This window comes from Adelges cooleyi, unplaced genomic scaffold, assembly GCF_023614345.1.
Source record: "Adelges cooleyi isolate 19-005CV unplaced genomic scaffold, UGA_ACOO_1.1 ACOO_flye_CR_arks_rails_tigmint_CR_PRNA_793, whole genome shotgun sequence".
Taxonomy (NCBI): Eukaryota; Metazoa; Arthropoda; class Insecta; order Hemiptera; family Adelgidae; genus Adelges; species Adelges cooleyi.
The window spans coordinates 245,453-264,965 of NW_026096506.1; the positions used below are offsets into that span (position 1 = coordinate 245,453).

At 33.0% G+C, this 19,513-nt stretch overlaps 1 protein-coding gene and 1 long non-coding RNA gene across 2 annotated transcripts; one reads left to right on the forward strand and one right to left on the reverse strand.

Annotated features, from left to right (window-relative positions):
* Nucleotides 1–5,583: 5,583 nt before the first annotated feature.
* LOC126845473 (uncharacterized) lies at nt 5,584–7,202 on the reverse strand. The gene is made up of 2 exons (XM_050584120.1): nt 6,125–7,202; nt 5,584–6,092 (listed from the first exon to the last, which is right to left on the reverse strand). The coding sequence occupies exons 1-2, from the start codon at nt 7,055–7,057 to the stop codon at nt 5,604–5,606; spliced, it is 1,422 nt and encodes a 473-aa protein (XP_050440077.1). The 5' UTR covers nt 7,058–7,202; the 3' UTR covers nt 5,584–5,603.
* Nucleotides 7,203–17,302: 10,100 nt separating this feature from the next.
* Nucleotides 17,303–18,691, forward strand: LOC126845461 (uncharacterized). The gene is made up of 4 exons (XR_007686776.1): nt 17,303–17,461; nt 17,552–17,690; nt 18,006–18,196; nt 18,289–18,691. It is a non-coding gene; the product is annotated as an uncharacterized LOC126845461 (long non-coding RNA).
* The last annotated feature ends 822 nt before the right edge of the window (nt 18,692–19,513 follow it).

Below are 19,513 nucleotides of genomic sequence, written 5' to 3' on the forward strand. Positions count from 1 at the left end.
CAAACTACGCTGATAGCCGCTAATACGCCACCGCGTCACTGGTCAGAGCTGCTAGTACATCCGAAATTGATGATCGAGTGCTTAGTCGAGTGCGTTTATTATAATAACCAGAGTTTCGAAATAACTGTGCACTTTTATTTTGAAAAATAAATTGCTGTTCTAACTTCTAATTTTTTTTTAAGGGACTTTTTTGAAACTGTTAATGCAGTAACATTTTTGTTCGACCTTTTATTATAAAGTTCATTCGAGAACTTTTATGTCAGACCTTTGATAATAAAAGTTCTTATGAGATCTCCATTGTAGGAACATTAATTATAATAAAAGTTCTTACTTACAAACTTTTTATCCAGGACTTTTATTTAAAAGTTCTTCCAATAACTTTCTTATCGAGGACTTTTATTTAAAAGTTCTTTATTATAAAAGTTCTCTACGGAACTTTTTTAGTTTTTTTTTTATAATGAAAGTTTGAATCATTAAAGTTGTCAATTAATCTATAATCATTATAAAATATTTGTATTCAGGTAGTGTTACGCTTACAGTATTTATTAAAAGCCTATAACGCCTATAACGTTATTATAATTCTAACTCAGATCAATTAAAACTGCGTATCGCCGAATTAAAAGAATATTGTAAAAATTATGATAATCGAACCTTTGAATGGAATTCTGTAAATAATATCACTACCAATGATAAAACTTTATCACAGCGATGTGCATTTATAGTAGATAAAATAGATTTTATTCGCGAAGAAGTTGGGCGAAAAATAGATTTAAGTCTAAAATCTGTAGGACACACTAAAAGTCGACGTTCTATACCATGGGGAGCCCTGGCAAAAACAGCTAAGACCATCTTTGGGCTTTGTAGCGATAAATGCTTAGAAAAATCCGAATCTCTTATTAAAAATTATCTCGACGGGGGCGAAACTGCCTTGCCACAAAATACTAGAGTATTCAAAATATCACAGAATGTCAAGCCTGATCAAACTTTGCCACCACAAATAAAACCTCCAACTGATGTCTTTACAACAGGTATGATGGAGCTATTTCGTTTAGGCAATGTAGCCGAAATTGAATTGTTATTATCGCAATACATTTATGAATCTAATCTCATATTTGAAATACTACAACTAGCACGGTTAGGTCAACTTCATTCTAGTTTAATAAGTATTGATGAACTTCAAACACAATTAGTTGTTATCGCAAACCAATTAGAATCAAATACTCAGCTTCCATTTGATACTAGTCTTGATCACCTAGCAGAAACAATTAAATTGTCACAAATTATTATTTATTATGCCGATGGGAAAATTGTATTTAAAATAAACTTACCTGTAGTTTTAAAGGACCGGCTGATTTTATACCATATTCTTCCTTTGCCAATTTGCAATAATCAAACTTGTATATATATCAAGCCAAAATTTCACTATATCGCTGTAACAAATAATCATGAACGATATTCAACATTCGAAAAAATTGATCAGTTAAACTGTAAACGAAGCTCAAATTTCTTACTGTGATGAATTATATCCACTCCATGCTTACAGCAATTTGCAAGTTTGTGAGCTTTTACTATTGAAACAACAAAGAACTGTTCCTAGTAGTTGTAAAATCCTTTATAGCAGAATATCTAGTACTATTTTCTATAAACTTACAAATAAAAATAAATGGCTGTATATTTCACCTGGGGAAACCGTTTTCATAGCCTGCGGAGATCGCCCCGCAGAACGGATACAATTAGAAAATAATGGGATACTAAGTTTAAATTCTTCTTGTAGAGCTTACAGTGACCAAGATGTATTAATACCAGGAAAAGAAATTATTTCTGAAGGATATAATGATTTTATTGCTAATATCACTATGCCTGAACCAACATATTTAAGTTCAAGGTTTAATAACCACTTTTTAAATGCCTTTCACACACAAGCTCGTTCAATTAGTGATCTTTTAACTAACGGGAAGTCAACAAGACAACTCGAAGCAGAAGCCGATATTTTTCATGTACCATTTATACAAAGTATTTATGAATACGTTTTGTTAGGTCTCAGCGTAGCTAACCTAATAATAATTTTAGTAGTATTATATATAAACGATATATTACAGTATAATCGCTTAAGACGAGCACGAGCCAACAGGATTGGACAAGCCGTGCGCGCAGGAGAGGAAATACCTTTGTAAAATATTAAGTAACAAAATAACAAGTAGAAAGTAGAAATATATAAATATTTAAATATATATAAAAAAAAAAATCATGGTGAAGGACGACTAATATACGTATGATGTTATATCTGTAGTAATGTAATGAAACCTGTTTTAGCGCAAACGTAAAGATCATAGTGGCCGATTTCGAGTTTCTGCCGAAAGCTCACAGTGAATATGTCACTGTGTCGGGCTGCCTGTTGTCAACGCACAAAAATAATGACCCAGTGAAGCTATCGGGACATCCGATAGTAGTAACCACAAATTGTGCGCCACGACAGGCTACATCACAGGAACTCAAATCGCTCACCCGCCAGTGCATTAGATTTAAGGAAACAAAACCAGCGTTCGGCTCGTTATTAAATGAGTTGAATAAGGGACTGTGTCAAAAGGGACCCTCGACGATGAATTTATCCTCCATCTCAAAGTATATCCACAAAGGTTCAAGGAAACCCATCGTAGTGTTTTGGAACGGTAACCATGATCACAAAATATTGCAGCAAATTGGATTAAAAAATGTCTATAAATATTTGAATATGACCGCCTGGGATAACAACAATGACGGGCGGTTCAATTTGAAGTTGATAAACATGGTGACCGGAAAAATCTATTACGATGAGTTTTTAGGGGAAGTAAAAAAGGGGGGTAGGGAGCTGAACCTGCGGGAAGCTCACGACTTTACGTGTATAGAAACACACTCCCCCCATATGAACTTTCATGATCCGGTTTTTGACACGATTGCTTCTCGCTGTGTTTTGAACTATATTATTAGAAAGTTAAGGCCAATTAGATTTTATAGATTAATTAAGGACATGCCTAGTTTAAGAAAAAAGAAAAACAAAAAAAAGAAAAAAAAACATAACTAACATTACGAAATAAGTAGCATAAGTAATACTAACATTTAAATTCTAAAAAAAAAATTATGTTTTAATGTTCTAGGTGAATGGAAAACTTTCCTACCTACATTAGAATTAATACATTAGACATAATGAGTACGAGCAATCCCCGTGTAGTCTTTATGAAAAAAATCATAAATCTCGCTTTAAACAATTGCACTAACCATCTTGCACCCAGACACACATTAAATACCATAATAACTGAAGTAAATTCAGAGTTAATTATAAAATTTGATGATCATTATTTGAAAAGCATTGAAAAAGATATTACAAATTTAATGAGGGAACTTTATGGGTCCTTACGACCATACAACATCTCAATGGCACTCGTTATCGCCGCCATAGAGGGGGATAGCCTATTAGATTCGATTTTTGAACATGAAAATACGACAGATAAAGCAAAGTATTTTACTAGGGTACTGAGAATAGCATTTGAAAACTGCACTATTTATAAAAGAAGACGAACACTATGGGATATATTAGTAGAGGCTAATACAGTCAATTTTCCCAATAGTTTTCTTAAACGTACCGAAAAACAAGTTAAAACTACATTTAGAGATCGTTTTATCGCCGATAGAAACGTTAATGTTGATGCCGACGATTTCAGTAGTAATAATGATGGCGATATTGGTGAACAAAAACCCGATGCCGAACATTTCCAAAGCGGAAATATTGTCAACACTATTAAATTTCCAACTTTGGAAAAATCCGACACTGAAAGTCATGATCGAACTGAAGACCAAAATGTACTCGATTCCGATATGCTCCAACCCAAATACCGAAAACTCACATCAAGACAAGAATCTGTTCGATTCCTACATGATACTGTTGGGTCAAATATATTGGAAAACGAAGGACTGTTTGGAGAACACGCCGTTAAGTTGTATAACCAGTATATGGGAAGCAATTCCGCTTACCTCTCGGACATATGTGTCCCTGAGGGACGCGAGGAATTTACTAAGTTATATGCTGAAATCGACGTGGGACTCCAACAGTGTGACCAAACAACACGAGAACAGTTCCGGATCGTCTCGGAACACGGCGACCATGTCCACATCGTTCACGCCTGCACATATTCAAACGCAGCTTGTCGCTGTTCCTGGCTCCGTCGCAGCACCGTCTGGAGGACTCGGCGAAGATTTCGATATCGACGACGAGTTTTCGTCGCTGACTTCCAAGTTAACGACTGGGAAAATATCCTTAGATATTTCGCTACAGAAGGACACGCAATCAAAAACTTCAAAGGCGCATGTCCTTATGGAGGATTACGTTTACGAGCTGAAGATGTACAAGTAAGTTGTTCAACGATAATTTTTCGATTAACTTTTCGACTAACGTTATTAAATTATAGGAAGGAGGATATTCGCAACCTGGACAAATCACAATGGTACACCCGTGTCCACGTCAAAGCGGTGGGGACAGTGAAACAAGGGCATCCGACCAAGAAGAAACTGGACGGACTGGTTGGCGATCTTATGGCCGACTTGAAAACAAAATCAAATCTTCGCATGGAGAAGACATTCACCTATGGCCAAAAACATTAGACGATTTACTATTAACTTACCCGTGCTGCCCGCCAGACGCTTTTTTCAACATTAAAGAATTTTATAATAACCCTAAATTAAATTATTTGGACGATACGTCCAAAAAAGTTAGAGTCGCCCTGCGCAATTGGTGTGCCCGTATCGCCGAATGGTCAATATCGGATTTTGATAAATTTTACAACACCCCCGGCGTATTTCCCTATTTCAATGCTTACGCTCGTCAACACGATCAAGTGTATTACGACGTAAACCTTTCGGTAAAAATCGCTAACGACTTGCTAGAATTACAATTTCAAAACGATTCCGAAACAATTTCAAAATTCCTCAAGGACATTCACGATATATGCGATAAAAAAATACCGAAACGCAATTCGATGTGCGTAGTTAGTCCACCATCTGCCGGCAAAAATTATTTTTTCGACGCAATTGCGTCATTTTTTTTGAATTATGGTATGTTTGGCACCGCTAACAAAACAAACAACTTTTCGTGGGCAGATGGTGCCGGCAAACGCCTCGTGTTGTGGAACGAACCCAACTACGAAAATTATCATATTGAAAAATAAAAGAACTATTGGGTGGCGATACGACGCGCGTGCACGTTAAGTACAAGGGCGACCAACCTCTGCAGGGGCCTCCGATTTTTTTATTAACAAATAATTCTCTAAACATATGTTCGGATCCCGCGTTTGCGGACCGGTTAGTGACTTACGAATGGCGTGCAGCACCTTTTTTAAAATCATACGATAAAAAATTAAATCCCTTGTTCTTTCCTAAATTATTAAAAGATTGGAAAATATTAAATTATGAATAATAACTGTATTGTATATAATAAAATATTTATTTAACCACAACCATATGTATTTTTATTTATAAATATTAATGTTAATGTAAATACAATTGAAATAATTTTATTGGTGACCGTGCCTGTGACGGTGAGCTGTACGATAACTTTCGAGTGAAATTGATTGCTATGCTTGTTGGTTGACTCTGGCGATAAATTCGCCGTTGACGGTGGAATACTGTGTTTGAAAATATGTGTTGGCGTCCGTAGATTTGAGTTTAGTCACGTAGTGCCCGGATTCCATGGGTTCCAAATACGGTTTATCGTAATGGGTTAGGTTCATAGTACCATAATTATATGATAAGTGCATTTCGGTTTCGACATCCCACTGTACTTCTACGTCTGTAAACTTTTCAGGCCTTGTTTTTAAGTCGGATGTTGTAAGCCTTGGCACGGGAAAAACGCCAACGTGCATCGACGGTTGTAAACTCGTGTCGCCGGTGTCAAACATTCCTCGTTTTATGTATTGAGATTTTTCAATCGGCGTGGTATAAGCGGAACCGGTTCTTTTTGTCAACGCTTTCCATTCGTCCGATTCTATATCGATAGTGGGCATGAATATGCTGGAAGCTTCTCCCGTCGCTACATCCGAATCGATAGCGTTGTCTTGAACCCGTTTATTTTTACTCAACAACGCTATTTTATTTTTTTTAAAGCGGTGGCGTCTTCGCCGTAATATCCATTTAAGCGCATCTGAAACGGTTGTGTTAAGAGGCCAATTTTAGGTGAATAAGAATATTCAGCGATAACACGCCTAGTTGTGAACGAGGCGTCCGCTTTGGTTATGTATTGTGTCAAATCGGGCCATCCGATATCCTTATTTACGTCATTATGCGTCGCGACGGAACAATAATATCTATTGTTTATAAACGGCAAATAAAGAAACGAACACGGTAATCTTTGAAAACCTTTGTGTTCGACGTCTGGCCTATTGTCGATTGTACCGTAGGCGGCTTCAATAAATTTATTCATGTGGGTGATATCGTATTCTTCTGTACCTTGATTGACCATGGCGTCCGTGCCCGACCCGAATTTCATAGCTCTGTCGATTCCTCTAGTGCTCAGATTCAATCCTTTGGCAACCCCCAAATATTTATTTTGATTCAATGTCGCCAATGTCGTGGACGTTGCGTTTGTTTCAAAAGCGGTACGCGGATTTCTCATAATTATTTTCACCCGTACGTTATCGACTTGAAGTCCTCTTATGTCTTGTAACCAATGCCATTCCGCGGGAGACAAATACAAAAAAGGCAATTCCACGGGTATTGCCATTAAAGAGGTTGTTGTAAGATATGTAGTACCAGTTGGAGAAAGTCGGCTAATTTTCCATGCCAATCCGTAGGACAATAGGCTGTGATGTTTCCGAAATACGAGCTTATGTCCTCCCAAGTTGTTGAGTGGCCTAGGTATGACACAATTTTCAGTGCTAGGATTGCCAGTGTCTGGGTCACTACTACTACCGCCACCCGTCCCAGGTAATTCCATCCCATTGACCTTTGCCTTCTTGGCACTTCCGCTAGAGCTGTCTGCAGGTTCGCTCGTCGATCCCCGTTTGGTACCCGTCGGAACATCAGTCTCCATATGGTTATTAGCAGAAACCGGACGGATATTAGCAAAATCCGGATCAGCGCGAAGAACGTCTTCAGCGTGGAGAACGTCGGGTTCTGAAAATACGTCACTGTCCGTGTACGAGTTGTCGCGCTCGGCGTTGTCGGTATCCACTGAACGGACATATAAGACCCATTAGATTTTACAGACTAATTAAGGATATGCCTAGTTTAAGGAAAAAGAAAAACAAAAAAAAAAAGGAAAAGAGAAAAAAAATAACCTATAGTATAAGAGCTAACATTACGAATAAGTAAGCATAAGTGTCACTAACATTTAATTTTAAAAAATATATGTTTTAATGTTCTAGGTGAATGGAAAACTTTCCTACCTACATTAGAATTAATACATTAGACATTACAATGAGTACGAGCAATCCTCGTGTAGTCTTTATGAAACGAGTCGTAAATCTTGCTTTAAACAATTGCACCAACCCTCTTGCACCCAGACACACATTAAATACCATAATAACTGAAGTAAATTCAGATTTAATTATAAAATTTGATGACCATTATTTGAAAAGCATTGAAAAAGATATTACAAATTTAATGAGGGAACTTTATGGGTCCTTACGACCATACAATATCTCAATGGCACTCGTAATCGCTGCCATAGAGGGGGACAGCTTATTAGATTCGATTTTTGAACATGAAAATACGACAGATAAAGCAAAATATTTTACTAAGGTACTTAGAATAGCATTTGAAAACTGCACTATTTATAAAAGAAGACGATCACTTTGGGATATATTAGTAGAGGCTAATACAATCAATTTTCCCGATAGTTGAAAAAGAAAACTAAAAAAAGAAAAAAAAAACTGTAATATAAAAAACTAACATTATGAATAAGTAAGCATAAGTATCACTAACATTTAATTCTAAAAAATATATGTTTTAATGTTCTAGGTGAATGGAAAAACTTTCCTACCTACATTAGAATTAATACATTAGACATTACAATGAGTACGAGCAATCCCCGAGCAAATCCGAATCACTTATTAAAAGTTATCTCGACGGGGGCGAATCTGCTTTGCCACAAAACACTAGAGAATTCAAAATATCACAAAATATCAATCCTGATCAAACTTTACCAACACCACCACAAATAACACCCCCAGCTGACGTCTATACAACGGGTATGATGGAACTTTTTCGTTTAGGCAACGTCGCCGAAATTTAATTGTTATTATCTCAATACATTTACGAATCTAATCTCATATTTGAAATACTACAACTAGCACGGTTAGGTCAACTTCAGCTTAACTAGCTTAATAAGTATAGATGAACTTCAAACGCAACTAGTTGTCATCGCAAACCAATTAGAACCAAATACTCAGCTTGAACTATGCCCGAACCCAACACATTTAAGCTCAAGTTTTATTAAAATCGACATTTACCGGCGTGACCGCTGCACCTTATGCCGCCGTCGAATCTATAACTCAACGGGTACTGATTATTCGCACCGTGGGGTGCCTCGTACTTGGCCAAAAGGTCATCAAGAATATAAAAATGTAAAAAAATCACATTAAAATAATTGCATAAATAAATTATACTGAACTGTATACTATGTACTGACTAAACAAGTCAACAGGATGTTATGTCAACAAGGCCGAAAACCACGAAGAAGATTTTTTTTTAATTGAACTTTTTCTATTATACTAGGATATGCTAACTTTCTTTTTAAAAAACGTTTAATGTCTATTTTATCATATCGCTGATATACTAGAAGCTTATAAAGATGAATCAAACTTTGATCATGGAATAGATAGAAATAAATCACACACAGAAGATGAAGTCGTCTTAAATATAACCAGACAAAATTATTCCAATTATAATATAGATCTGAAATCGGGAAATATGCTTAACTTATTTGGACTCAGTAATAGATTAATATTTTCATTCATTGGTATAAGTTTTCCTAATCATTTTGACATAACAGTATGCTCAAATCGTAAACCTTGTGAGACAACATTATATTATTTAAAACGTCTCCAGAACAAGAAATTGTAAGAGAACTTGTTAGGAGTAAGATTTTAATTATATATATTTTTTTTAATTGAACTTTTTCAATTATACTGCGATATGACGGCACAACGGCCTGCCTTTGGCCTCGCGGTACGAGTGGGAGCGGACAACTCGGTCAGGTGCTCCACTCACCTTACTGCCTGCTGGAAGCCTGGCCCAACCTGCAACCACGGTTACCATCCATCATCAGGCCCCAGATCATCAGTCAGGACTGCGGGAAACGGACGCTGCTCCAACGCACCCCCAACACCCAGCTCCAGTTTCGGGACGCCACCGGGAGAAGTCTCAAAGACCCGGAGTATATGGGCGAGGACGGGACGGCCGATGGACAGCGGTAACTCCAGCCAACAACAACCGTCAGACTCGACGCGCGGCCCATAATGTGAGGGACTCGGAAGGGCAATTCACGCCGAGGAGAGGTTTGGAAGAAATTATCATTAGAAACAGAAAGCTGGAGGCAAATATGCTGGACGGTATGGTCTTAAAGGCCAAAACCACGAAGATTTTTTTTTAATTGAACTTTTTCAATTATACTAGGATATGCTAACTTTCTTATTAAAATCGTTTAATGTCTATTTTATCATATCGCTGATGTACTAGAAGCTCATAAAGATGAATCAAACTTTGATCATGGAATAGATAGAAATAAATTACACACAGAAGATGAAGTCGTCTTAAATATAATCAGACAAAATTATTCCAATTATAATATAGATCTGGAATCGGGAAATATGCTTAACTTTTTTGGACTCAGTAATAGATTAATATTTTCATTCATTGGTATAAGTTTTCCTAATCATTTTGACATAACAGTATGCTCAAATCGTAAACCGTGTGAGACAACATTATCTTATTTAAGACGTCTCCAGAACAAGAAATTGTAAGAGAACTCATTAGGAGTAATTTTAAATTATAAATATTTTTTTTAATTGAACTTTTTCAATTATACTACGATATGCTAACTTTCCGGTAGGAAGTGAGATACATAAGATGTCCATATAGGACAAACTATTTTTTTTGGTTAACGGCGTGGGACGAAGTGTTCCGGTTGTTATTGTTTTCCGTTTAGTATTATTTATAATAAACTTTTTTTTTTAATAATATTTTAATAAGTAATTACTTGAATTTATTGGTGGAAATACAACTCCACAACGAAACAGTACAACTTCACCAGCTACGCCGCCACCAAATTAATATAAACGATCAAAATATTTTTTAGTTGACAATTTGCATAACAGTATGCTCAAATCGTAAACCGTGTGAGACAACATTATCTTATTTAAAACGTCTCCAGAACAAGAAATTGTAAGAGAACTTGTTAGGAGTAAGTTTTTAATTATATATATTTTTTTTAATTGAACTTTTTCAATTATACTGCGATATGACGGCACAACGGTCTGCCTTTGGCCTCGCGGTACGAGTGGGAGCGGACAACTCGGTCAGGTGCTCCACTCACCTTACTGCCCGCTGGAAGCCTGGCCCAACCTGCAACCACGGTTACCATCCATCATCATTTTATATCACACACTACCATTACCTGTTAGCGAAAATGAAACTTAAATTAAATTGTATCAGAAAGTTCAACTTTCTTACTATGTAATGAATTATATCCACTCCATGCTTACAGCAATTTGCAAGTTTGTGAGCTTTTGCTATTAAAACAACAAAGAACTGTTCCTAGAAGTATGGGACAGGTACATTTTAATTAATTATTTTATTTGTTATTATTATTTATTTATTGTTGCTGTAACTTATTATTATTCCTATGACTTCAGAGACCTAGGAGACCAACCAAAAACCTTTGGACTGGTTCTTTTAAGGCAGGCACGCGCTCCTCTATTGTTTCCGCCGATGGAGAGTGCCAAATCGTCAACATCAATCTGCCGTCAATCTGCTATTATTTATTTATTATTACTTAGACTTCAGACAACTTCTAAAGTTAATCTAACTTGCCATACCGATCCCCTTTGCGGCGACTCGATCTCCTTCGTGTCCGACGATTCAGATTGTATAATCGTTTGCGATGAAAGGGAAAACGAAAGAAACCTACAGGTTAGGTTATTTATTATTTATTATAATATTATTTTAAGACACCCATCCCTTTATTAAGATGCGGGGGGGCGGAAAGAGTCAAACTGTGTACACAATAATGAAAGAAAAACGCGAAATAACTTTTTTGTAACTGTTTATGTTTTTTTTTATCGAATCGATTTCAAAACATTTGGTTTTCCTAAAGTTTACTATCTCCTCTATAGATGTGGGGGAGGGCTAAACGACGTTTTTTTATTGTCGGGTCCTCTGCCCAGCGAAGGCAGCAGTGGCGGTGTGTACATACCCGGGTACGGCAACCAGACCTTGGCTTTGGATTTTTACCCAGTGTCCTCGCAAAATTTAGTGGTGGACGACATGAGGAACGCGGCCCGGGACGAATTCCGTTCATCACGACCATGATAGCTTCTCCGACTTCTTTTCTTATCCGCTCCCCAGCCAAGCAGGGGACTAACAGCTTTTCAAAGAGCTAGCAGACCGGTTTACGTATGATTAGACGAGAAAAACCAAAACTTATCAAGAAAAACCAACGAATTTTTATTATATTATTTAATTATAATAAAATTATATTATAATGATTTAATCGAAAAAAACACGGGCAACAAAAATCCCAAAAAATATAACAATACACGGGCAACGGCCTGGTCAGGACAGCTAGTACATATTATAAACACGATCCCTGATGAAGAAATATTTGATTTTGGCATTAACTATTCACAACTCAATACAACAACTTGGAAAAAATAACATACATTAGGATCCACGCATTCAATGTAATCATTACATTTAAATATTTTATCCATCGATGGATACATGAACGAATTTCATTCAGAATTATTAATGCGCAAACGCCCTACAGTTTGACTTTTACTTTAGTAGTTCTACAATATTATTGCTGAAGTTGTTTCAGTAACGTTAACGCATCACATCATCACTACCTGGACGGGAAGGCCCCTGAACAGATTGAATGTAGATTAAAAAAAAAAAGTATTTCCAACAGCCTCACGAAAATTAAATTCAACTTTTGATAAAATCGATCAAGCAGAATGTCAGCAGACAGACGAATTTAGAGTACGTCCAGAAATATACCCATTACATTTAAACCTCAATTATTTTTATCAATTGACAGCCAGCAATAATAGACAACGCAGCAAACGTGGTGGCATGCCGGTCGACTTGAGCGTCCGACAGCCTACCGACAGCCGTGGTCTATCGATCCAATCACCGGCATGCGTGTTCAACCCATTACGACGCACAAGTTTAAGACAAGCTTTCGTGGATGACATACCAAGAGTCATGACTTTCGCAACGTTTGAATGGCTATAATAAAACAAAATGTTAGTTGGATTTTGTGCAAAATGGCCCATTGGATGTCATACGTCAAGATATCGGGGCGACCACGATCTTTGAACGGGGAATTTGTTGCGGGATATTCTGCCCAAATCGCCCCTTTTCACGTTTGAAGATAGATGGGGGCCCAGCTGGTAAACGACGTCCAAGACGTAATTTCAGAAATTCCAAAACCAAAGCGAAACCCGTATAAGGGACAGGTACATTTTTATTAATTATTTTATTTATTTATTATTGCTGTAATTTATTATTATTCCTATGACTTCAGAGACCAACCAAAAACCTTTGGACTGGTTCTCTTAAGGCAGGCACGCGCTCCTCTATTGTTTCCGCCAATGGAGAGTGCCAAACACCGACAAAACATAATAAGAATAGCCAACAGATTAATTGATTTTCCTAAATTGTTTTCTTAAAAGGACTGAAAAGCCGTTTAAAGTAATTTTTAAAAAATGTTTTAGCAATATGAGGCCTTTCAATACTTGTATGGCAATTGTCATATTCTTACTATCCCAATTTACAGGAATACTAATTGGAATGGATTATTCCATAGGCTAAAAACTGTAGTCTAGAACCCCTATACGATAATGCACTTTTGAACCATCGAGTTCCGATCGTTAATAATTTTGGGACACAAGTAATTGAACAATTTTAATAATGAGACAATAATAATAACGAGAGGGTAATTGCAATAAAAATTAATTTATTATTTGGGAACACTATTTTTGATTAAGTCTGCTTATGAACTATACTGGCTACCTTTTATCGACTAAATATGTATAGGTTAATTGGCTAGTTTTTCATCAACATTGTTGAAGAAATACAATGAACACTTTAGAGAAAACGTGCCATCTGCCAGTACTACTAACACAATATAAATAAAACTGTTACGCTCGTAAAAAAGTTAATAAATTAAAACATAATCATCTAAAATAACAATACAAGATAGTACATGCTTTAAACACTTATATTATTTATAATATGTTGTGTTCGTTTTTTTTTTTTTTTTTTTAAGTCGATAATCTAAAATTTGTTGAACGTACCTTTAGTTTTATTTGCATATGAGAATAATTGTTCAGAATATATTTTTTTTTTTTATAATAATCATATGCATTTAAAATAGAATTACTCTCACATTTAAAAACTTTTTTTTTCTTATTACTTTTTCTTCAACATTTTTTCTTATCATTAAAATTGTTTGAATACGTTTTACTGCCTTTCAATAAAAAATAACTTTAATCGTTTGTATGTTTTCTTTTTTTTTTTTTTTTAACAAGTTTTTTTACATAATTTATGTCAAGTCAAGTTGTAACACTGTCACGTGCGTAATGCTGTTGACTAAGCTCAGTTTTTTTTTTTACGTTGGCTGCCAATAGCCTTTGTGAAATTTTTCTAAGAGCTTTTTCTTTAAACCACTTTTTTTGTCCGTGTTTAAAGAATATTTTGCTGTCAATGAGCAAGTCAACATATTGTGTATTTTAGTGTTCGTATTAAGAGATTACTGCCCGCTAGTTCTATATATAAGTAGCCAACTCAGCAAATCATCTAGCGCGTAATCCTTATACGATTATAACACACCTAGCATATCATCAAAACAAGATTGCTTCCTTATTTTATACACAATTTTTATTTTTTTATTTGACTAGACTTTTATCTGAAAGCATTCGTAAAAGTTACACTCTTGACACAGCATAATTTCTATATTATATTATAATAATATCTGTTAGTGTAAATCAGTATGTTACTTATGTTATAATAAGAAAAAACCAGTAAAACGTATTCTTTACAGCTTTAAAATTTAACCTTTTTTTTTTATAAGTAATCAAATTTAATATGCATACAATTATTTTGTGTCGTTTGTGATTTACAACTTACTGTTCTAAATTTCCTATATTTTTACGTAAACAACAAATGTTAGATTTCGGATACATTATTTTGTTTTTTTTTTTTAAATATGCTTAAAACATGGACTACCAAAAAAAAGCAAAATAGTTTACGTTGGTGGTAAAGCCAGTTAAGTTAAATTATTTACACATATATAGTTTAACTCGTTTTATTATTTTCGATAATTGGTAACCAGTAATTTAACAGTCAATAATAGGTATGAACAAGTATTATTAAAACTCAAGGTATAATGGATAATAATTTTTGAAAAATAGTTCGATGCGATATTAAGGTCTTAAAAAGTAGAGCAGGGAAAATCAAATGTGAGACATATTCTAACTCGGTATTTTACTAAAAGACATCACTCAGTGGCTCAATTGCATAAGACCGCTTCTTTCATAAACGTTTATATATGTTAATATAAGGTTAGGTGTTGGTGAAGTATATATCTAAGTAGATGCATCTATGTATGAAAATTAATATAATTAAGCAGTCATATTCCATTATTAGTAAGACTGGGTACAGAATACGCAGCAAGATCCTAGGTAAATATTTGTTTCTAGGCACGCGCTATACAATTTTTCAAATAAATTAAATAGAAAATAATTCTTAAAATTGTTTAATTTTAGACCGAGAGCATTCCAAGATGTGAAAGGAGTAAAAAAAAAAGAGATGAGAAGGGATATTTTTCAAAAATATTGGTGTGGGAGGAAAAAGAAGACTTTTAAAAACCTAATTTCATGGCCTAGCGGCGAAAATAGAGAAAGCAAAGTTACCAAAATATGCATTATGTATCAAACCGTCGAGAATATTTGAAAATATTGGGAAAAGAGCTCACTAAACCTTATATATGGTAAAACAGCCAAGTTTATCATTTCTCCTTTGGCAACAAATAATAAAAATGACCGGAAGTACTAAAAAAAAAAATAAAGAATGTCCGAATCCAGATGCTAAGACGAGTGATCAACGAATCAGATGTAATTTTTATCCAACAAGAAAAATGTGTTATTATTAAAATTGTTATTATTTTAACAGGTTTTGTTATGAAACAGCGATTGGTTTCATTTTTAAATTATATATTTTTTTTTCTATATAGAAAATTTGAACGAAAATTGCTACTACACAATCAAATTATTGTAGGATATAACTAGATAAACATTTTCATCTTTGTATCACTATTATAAGTTCATTAAATAATTCACAGGACCGACAAAACGACAATGTGAGCGTAACGCTAACACGATACCAATCATGTTACAAAATATAGCACAGTGGCTTGACGAACATATTTTTTTTGGGTCAATTGCCCCAAACAATTTTAGGTGGGTGGGTAACCGTGTTATGGTGTTATATCATCATTGAATAAGTAATATATTGATTTTAATTCAGTGTGATAAATTAGCATTATAATATAGTATGTAACAAAGAATACGAGAGGACTTTAAACCAGCACCAGAGTCTAATAAAACCAGGTGTGTAATTAAAAATGTATTTGTTGCCAAGGCATATTGTTAATTATTTTCTCCTAAACATTTACTCTGTTCATTTATATTAAATTTTCTATCATTGTGCTTGGTTATTTTCTTTATAAAGACCTTTAATATAATTGTATGCCTATTTATAAAATATATTTTCTTCCCTGTTCTATATTCTTCACACAACTTATTCTAAAATGGCAAGCAAAAACAACTTAAAACGCTCGGCTAGCGATGCCATCGAGGAACGCAACGAGCAAAGTAAAACGGCCAGGTAACCTAGCAGTTATATAAATCAGAAAACTGTTCATCTTAATATGATGATTATAATTGTACAAATACAATCGAAACTTCGGAAAGCCAGTCAGGTACCGGAAATCAGACCGAAATGCAGAAAATGAAATTTGGCCGCCCTCGATTCCGATCGAACAATACTATAATAGGGACCAAGGCATCGTGGATCCTGCCAAGTAATCAATTAATATGATTTGGTTTCTAAATAATATTATTGAAGGGATTACTATCATTGGATGGCCTCCCTTATCATGCCATTCTGTTATTTATATTATATTATTGTTTTGTTGTACATATCATTTCATTTACCTATTGTGTTAACTACTAATACAGATTGTAAATTTTCATTAAAAAAAAAAATATTATTGAAAATCGGCCGAGCGAGAGACGAATGGATAATTTTCTCGTTTATAATTTCCCATACTCACATTTTTCCTGTACCGGGTGATTGGTTAACTATGGACCACTCAATATCTTAGAAGATATTAGACTTTTTTAATTATTTTTTTTTTGTACTATTATAGTTATTGGGTGGGACAAATTTAATGTATTTTTCAAAATTTTAACACCATCCCTTATGCGTTAAAACCATATCAACTTTGGATTTTTAAATGGTAACCCCCAATTTTTTTTTGATGATCGTGTTTATTTTTTTTAAATTTAATTTTAGGCGTAAAAACTAGGTAAATCGATTGAGTAGTTAACGAGCTACACAGTTTTTAAATTAAAGGGAGTGTAAAAAATAAATTAAATATCTTGGAGACGCTAACATATTAAGGTGACACTTGACTGCTCTCTGTTATTATTTATTGACAATTAACTTTGACAATAGCTATAGTAGCGTTTAAAAATCATAACCGTACCAAACACTATTTACTTTAGGTAAATAATTCACCGACAGTAAATAATAATGATAACCGCTATATCGACTGACAAATATACCACCACTACACACTTTTACATTTATTTTATAAAATAGTAGGTATGTTTTAATTTGTTATCAATACCTTGTGTATATTTTTCCAGCATTTAGCAATTATATGTTTTGGTTAATTTGACACATTTTGTTTATTCATGCGATTTGTACGTCTTAATTTCATAGTATATTATAATAATATAGTATCATAAGTCATAGACTTACTAGATCTATGAACTTGTCAACATTTATTGTGTTTTAAATAATAACATTGATATTAAATATCCATAATCAATGTGAATACCAAGATGGAGTTTTGCTCAAGTGACAAGTCTATAAAACCTATAACCTTATTTATAAAATGTATGCACATCAAATATCAAAATTAAAGGTACTTATAATAATAATATGTTATTTAAAATAAATAGAGTAATTTGAATTATGCTTGATGATATTTTAATTAAAACTTTTATTTTTACAGTATTATGTCTTTGTTCTGAGAAACTTATAAATGTGTAGTTTTGTGTTTTAACATATTGGTATCTGAATTCAAAGAAAAAATATAAAATTTTTTATGAAAAAATTGAATCTTCAATCATCATTTACTGAATCAATAATAGGTAAGATAATGTATTTATTAATATAGGTGTATTGTATAAGTACATTTTTTTATTAGAAAAATATAATTAATCGTTTTTTATTATTCATGAACATATAAAATGTTTTTACATAATAAGTTTTTTTGGATTACTTATGTTTATCATACTTAATATGTTTAATTAAAATGCGTTACTTAAAAATTAACGTTTAACTTAAAAATTATCATACTTGTATAATTATAAAAAATATATGTGTATACTGATATTTGTTGCTTAACCATATAATTATTTAAGTATCTAAGGAACTTATTTAATTTTTTAAATTATATGTTTCAGTATGTTCAATATTAATATGGACTATCTCAACTTAAATTGATATTTGTTATTGTCTACAACTACACTACTACCAACGTCAAATTTGGTGTATTATATTATTGTAGTCAATCAGTCTAATCTAATTCCATCAATACATTGTCGAATGTTATGGTATTCAATTTTCAGTAAATTTATAGGTGTTTTATTTTAAGGTAAAATATATAAGATCATCAGTTTGCAATAATTTAGTTAATTTCTATGAATTCATCTCTAACAATTTATTTTTATTATTATTATTTTTTAGTTACTGTGGCACACTATTGCAGATAACGGTTTTCCATTAAGTCAGTAAGAAGAATAATATGGATTCACAAGTTCAAATCAAATATTAGACAACTATATATATTTAGTTATTCAGCTAAAAATGTAATTCAATAAAATAATTTAAAAGTACTTAATCATTTTAAAAGTGACATAAAGTTTTTAAACACACATATACTTAACATATCTATAATTATTATACATTATTTATTAATTATTAATGATGAATTCTTTATTTAATATTAATTTAATCTAAAATGCTGCTGAGAATGTTAATATTTCTAAAATATGTTATTGTCTTAATCCAAATCTTGAAATTATTTTCATGATGGCATAGTTTTGGCATTAGCTATTACAGAATTTATTGACAACTTTCTAGTGGTTTACGATTAAGTTTTTATAAGTAATAAAGTAAATAAAATTATAAAACACAAAATAGAAAAAAAAAATGTTAACTATTGGATTAAGTGTAAAAAAGTAAATTGAATGAATATACTTATAAATATTTTTTAACTTAAATATGTAAGTGGAGATGGATTTCTTCTAGTGGGAAATGATCAAACAAACTTTACCGTCCTAGGTAACTTCCTATAAAGATATCACTATATACAGCAATATGTTGTACCTCTATTATTTACAAGTTAATTATAGATATGTTAATTTTATTTAGTCTTAGTTTTTCAATATGATTTAGCAAATAAAAATGTTTATTCGTATCTTATAAGCGTATTATTTATCTTGTTACTTGTTTTTTTATTTTACTATTATCATAATAAACATTACATAATATAGTATTTAAATGTTTGTTAGTAATATTATTATTGAATTTTAAGCTTATAACTGTTAAAAAAGCCATACAAAAACAAAAAAAATTGTACTTTTTCATTGTCACTCTAAATTTTTGTTTATACCTCGTACAACGAAAAAAACAATCATTTATTAAGTAAAAAACATACTTTTACTGTTCATATTATGAACACATTAAAATAAGTAAGAATAGTCAATACTATGAAATATATACAGTATAATATACTAGTATAGTATAGTAGTGTAATATAATAAAGAGTTGATAAATAAATACAGCTTTTAATAATTAAAAATACTGAACTAGAAATAGTTAAAATTGACGCGTTACAACTTTAAATTATAAAAATAATAATTTATTTTAGTGCACAAGTATTGGATGAACGTATTTCTTATGGAATCCT